General features: G+C 41.9%; 1 protein-coding gene across 1 annotated transcript; it reads right to left on the reverse strand.

Moving 5' to 3' along the window:
- Window positions 1-3,731: 3,731 nt before the first annotated feature.
- On the reverse strand, window positions 3,732-4,835 carry nkx2.2b (NK2 homeobox 2b). The gene is made up of 2 exons (XM_054762376.1): window positions 4,525-4,835; window positions 3,732-4,372 (listed from the first exon to the last, which is right to left on the reverse strand). The coding sequence occupies exons 1-2, from the start codon at window positions 4,724-4,726 to the stop codon at window positions 3,912-3,914; spliced, it is 663 nt and encodes a 220-aa protein (XP_054618351.1). The 5' UTR covers window positions 4,727-4,835; the 3' UTR covers window positions 3,732-3,911.
- Between the last annotated feature and the right edge of the window lie 244 nt (window positions 4,836-5,079).

Here is a 5,079-nt window from a genome sequence, read left to right on the forward strand (position 1 = left end):
TTTAGCATAATATGATAAAAATATGAATAGCATGAACGTAATAATAATAAAAATTAAAATCAATCATGTAAAACACAACGTTACATAAAACATAATATAAAACAATAACAGTAGAAAACAACAGCAAAAATATGTGATGGTAATCTGGTTTGTGCTGCCACCTGGCGCCAGTTTGACGAACTGCAGGTCCACAATTCGGCTACTTAATCATTCATGTCTTGCATTTCGAGGTTAGTTGACTTCCTGTCTTTGAATGTTACCGTTTTATTATGAAAGGTAGAAGAGGAAACAACATGTTGCATTACGATTATAAAACTCCCTCACTGACGACAATACTGAGAAATGAAGACATCGCAATCAGCTTTATTGGCCAAGTGTGCTTAAACAAACAAGGAGTTTGAGTCTGGTTAAATGAGCTCTCCAAAACTTAAAAAAGAAAGAAAGAATTTAAAAGTAAGATTAAATGTGCGATTAACACATACAGTGTATTTATTGATGTATTTTATACAATGTATAAATAAACAGGAATGAAGCAAAAGCTAATTATTATTAATGATGGATGAGAGACGATGGCGTCTTTAATATTTATGCAGGTCCGTGATGTATTTGACAGGAAGTACTCCGTTTAACTTCACGTACATTTGACACTTCTTCATCTGTTTTAATATTCTCCTGCGTGTTTAAGTCATGTGCTTTCTTGGCCACGTCGGCGTTTGTTTTGTAGACGTCCATGTTTATCGATGCTATGTTTACTGATGTAGACGTTTGTTCCTGTCAGCTTGCTTCTCGTTTTCAGCAATGCCAGTTTGCTGTATCGTGCTGTTGAACTTTCTGGCAATGGCGGGTGTTGCTATTACTTCCGTACAGTGGAATGCATGCATCCATGTTGTTGATATCAGCGTTCTGTGATGGCATACAGTTTGCAGACGTATCTGATTCATCGTATGTACAGTATCATATGTTATCAGCATATTTTTAATTGTCTTCTTTTGTTCTTTTATGGAATCTCGTTGTTACTTCATGCGCCCCGTTAGCTTTAACTCTCTTCCACTTTGTCCGAGTGACCCGGGTATCTAGCCCGGATGCCTCCCGGACGCCTCCCTGGTGAGGTGGTCCAGGCATGCCCAGCCGGGAGAAGGCCTCGGGGCAGACCTGGGACACGCTGGTGGGATTATGTCTCACAGCTGGCGTGGGAACGCTGGTGTCCTCCCGGTGGAGCTGGAGGATGTGGCCAGTGAGTCCCTAGTGAGACTGCTGCCCCCGCCACTCGGACCCGGATAAGCGGAGTAAAATGGATGGATGGATCCTACGTAACCAATTTGACGTTGCTCAGGACCATCTGCTACAGTACAGGCTTGATTATGCTACAGCGTCACGGCACCGCCGACTCCTCCCCTCCAAAGCCCAGCCTGCCACCTCCTTCTTTTTGTGCCCCCAACACGCTCACTGTTCGTTGTTGTTTACGTTTTCGTGTTTCTGTGCTGCGTCGTGCGTCACTCGTGCTCCGTCTTGCATCACTCGTGCTACGCTGGGTGTCACTCGTGCGCCGTCTCGCACCACCTGGGCGTCACATGTTTACGTTTTGTTTCTGTGCTACGTCGTGCATCACTCGTTTGTCCACCTTGCGTCACCTGTGGCCCCTCTTGCGTCATTTGTGCTACTCGTGCATCACTCGTGCGCCGTCTTGCGTCACCCGCGCATCAGTTGGTTACGTTTTGTTTCCGTGCTATGTCGTGCGTCACTCGCGCTCTGTTCTGCGTCACTCGCGCGACTTTGTGCGTCACTCGTGCATCTTCTCGCATCCCTCGTGCTATGTTGTGTGTCACTTGTGCTATGTTGTGCGGCATTTGTGCTACTTGGTGCATAACTTGTGCGTCGCTCGTGCTACGCTGTGCACTGATCAGCTGTACAATGGCATGTGAGACATCACGCGCAGCGCAGGACTTATTGTTTGTGTTTAAAGGGTGAAATCACCCCACATTCTGGGATGTTTGGAATTATTGATCATACACAAGGGAATGATTGTGCAAATATGCCAATGATCGTACGTCTGGCAATGCTGATTCGCTCCCATCAGCAGGTGGAATAAAAGAATATGTTATTAAAAGTATTTACTTTTGACACATTTGTTTGTGTTTGCTATGACTTCAGATCAATCTCCCACAATGCACCGCAACAACGCGGACCTTCATGTCGCTGATGACTTCCGTCTATTCTACATGACCGCCTGAGCTTTTATTTTGGAGGCCGTTGCAAAGAGCTGTTGCGGTGATGCTAATGCTAGCTGAATAGCACACATCTTACTAGCCTTGAAGTTACTCATTTATCATCTATCATTTATCATTTATCATCATACAACATAAAAGCATATGAATAGATTTAGTAGGATTATTAAGGCCACGGTTTGATCAGAAAGGTTGTGTTTTGTGTACGTGCGTCTGTCCTATTCATTCATTTCAAAACAAAACGACAGTTTTAGCTTTATTCTAACACAACAAATTGACTTTCAATTATTATTCGTGTTATGTATTCATTCATTAATTATTAATTAATGAACGATCTGTCATCACGTGTAACTACTTCCTTAATAGCGAATTAATATATGCATTTTTAAGTCCTATAAATAAGATAAATAAAAAGTGTTTTATTAATACATACTAGCATATTTAAGTCCTAACCATAAAATATATACAAATATTGTTAGATAGATAGATAGATAGATAGATAGATAGATAGATAGATAGATAGATCGATAGATAGATAGATATAGATATAGATAGATAGATAGATAGATAGATAGATAGATAGATCGATAGATCGATAGATAGATAGATAGATAGATATAGATATAGATAGATAGATAGATAGATAGATAGATAGATAGATAGATAGATAGATAGATAGATAGATAGATAGATAGATAGATAGATAGAAAAGTAATTATAAAATGTCAAATGATGAGAGAATGTTCTTTCAAATGAGAACTTTGAAGTATTCTGTTGGTGTCTTTGCTGTTTTCAGATGGGAGGTGGTCCTGCTGGGGGGGTCGTGACCCCCCCCAGCAAATCCTCCTTCAAACATTCACAGCAGAAACAAAATAAGAAAAAAAAACCAATCATCTCAGTGCAATAGAAATCCTACTCACTGTTATTTGACAAGAAATCATTCTTTTTTTTTTTTTACTTTCTTCTTATTATTTTTTATTTCAAAGAAAAAATTATTTAAACGTTTTAGCCTTTCAGAATATATTATTATATTATATATAATATGTTAATAAATTCATTATTAACTGTTTAGAAGACACTTAACATTCTGACTGTCTTTTTCACCACATTGAAAAAACCCCACGTGAAATATACTCCGTCATAAATGTACTTTCTGACGGCGTAGTACTTTATACTCCATAATACGTGTATATTCATATGTATAATAATGTGTGTATTTGTGGCAGTGTAATATTTGCTGAAAGTGCATGAAGTTTTGTTTGAAATAAAAGAATAAAATGATAAGATGTTGTACAAGTTTATTTAAGATATAAAGAGTCAGCAGGCAAAATGATAAAATAATAATTAGAAAAAAAACATTTACACGACTGTTATGGAATCTTGTTCACATTTCAAAGATTGCATTTAAAAAATGTAAGACATGTTAACAATTAGCACATTTATTAACAATTAAAATATGAAACGTGTCACAATAAAAAGATTAAACGTTAACAAGTCAAATATTTATTAACATTTCAAATGTTTCATGTGAACAAGTAAAAAAAACAACAACCAAAAGGTTGATAATTTGAACGAAAAAAGTGCTTGAATTTGAAGATTTGCTCACGTGTTTTTCTTGTTCTCAACACAGAAGGTCCATAAACATCGAAAGAGTCAAATCACGAACCAGTCCGCCACCGTCCAGCTTCACCAGGTCCAGCTGGTCCAGGTCTGCGTCAGCTGCCTCAGGCCGGCCTGCTCCGGGTTCGGCACGTGCGTGTACGCGCACACAGGAAGGCCCAGACGCAGGTCCTGACCTCTGACCCGCTCGCAGGGCTTGCCGTCCTGCAGCAGAACCGGGAAGGCGAACCTCCGCGCCTGAAGCAGCCGCAGCGCCTCCAGGCTGCGCTCGGCCCGGGCCCTCTTTATCTTGTAGCGGTGGTTCTGGAACCAGATCTTCACCTGGTTCGGGGTCAGCTGGATCAGGCCGGCTAGGTGCTCCCTCTCGGGCGCGGACAGGTACCTCTGCTGTCGGAACCACCGCTCCAGTTCGGACGTCTGCGCTTTGGAGAAGAGAACGCGCCGCTTCTTGCCGCCAGCTCGCCGCGCCGCCGCGCCGCTCGCCGTCTCCTGCCGCGAGCCCACAGACTCATCCTGACGCGCGTGCACTGCACGGGACAGGTAATTACCGTCAAGATCCACAGAAAGCTTCGGAAAGTTCTGTCCGAATGTTCAGTCCGCCACCAACCCAATCAATCAACGTCAAAGTGAAGCACGTGACACCTGAAACGTTGCTCAAACATTTAGCAGGTCTGCTCACCTGACAGCTGCAGGTGGTCCAGTTCGTGGTTCCGGCCAAAAGGAGCATTCACGGGAGCCTCGTCGGTGTCGGCCTCCTCCGGGTCGTCCGAACCAGAACCGGCAGGTAAGTCCAGAATGTCCCTGACTGAGAAGCCGCTTCTGGTGCTGCTTCCTAAAGACATGGTTCTGCTTAAAGGTTCTGCTCCATCAGTGATGCTCATGACGCCTCACAGCACGCGCGTGACAAGCGCGTGGACGTTAAAAAGGCGGGAGGAGGAGGAGGAGGAGGATGAGGGTCAATGACTGTCATTAGTCACTCATCAACTTCCTCTTTGCTTTTGACCAAATGTAGCCGACCCAAACAACACAGGAAGTAAAAGACAAACTATTTGATGACGTCACCATCAACACTAATTTCATGTTGTGTTTAATGAGTAATGCTATAATACGAATAATAATACAATAATAATACAATAAATTAAAAATAACGTCCCTTATTCATTTAAAAATAATAATAATAAGAAGAAAACATGTTAAATATCTTTATTAGCTTCTTAGTTGCTGAGTCTATTTT

This window comes from Dunckerocampus dactyliophorus, chromosome 19, assembly GCF_027744805.1.
Source record: "Dunckerocampus dactyliophorus isolate RoL2022-P2 chromosome 19, RoL_Ddac_1.1, whole genome shotgun sequence".
Lineage (NCBI taxonomy): Eukaryota > Metazoa > Chordata > Actinopteri > Syngnathiformes > Syngnathidae > Dunckerocampus > Dunckerocampus dactyliophorus.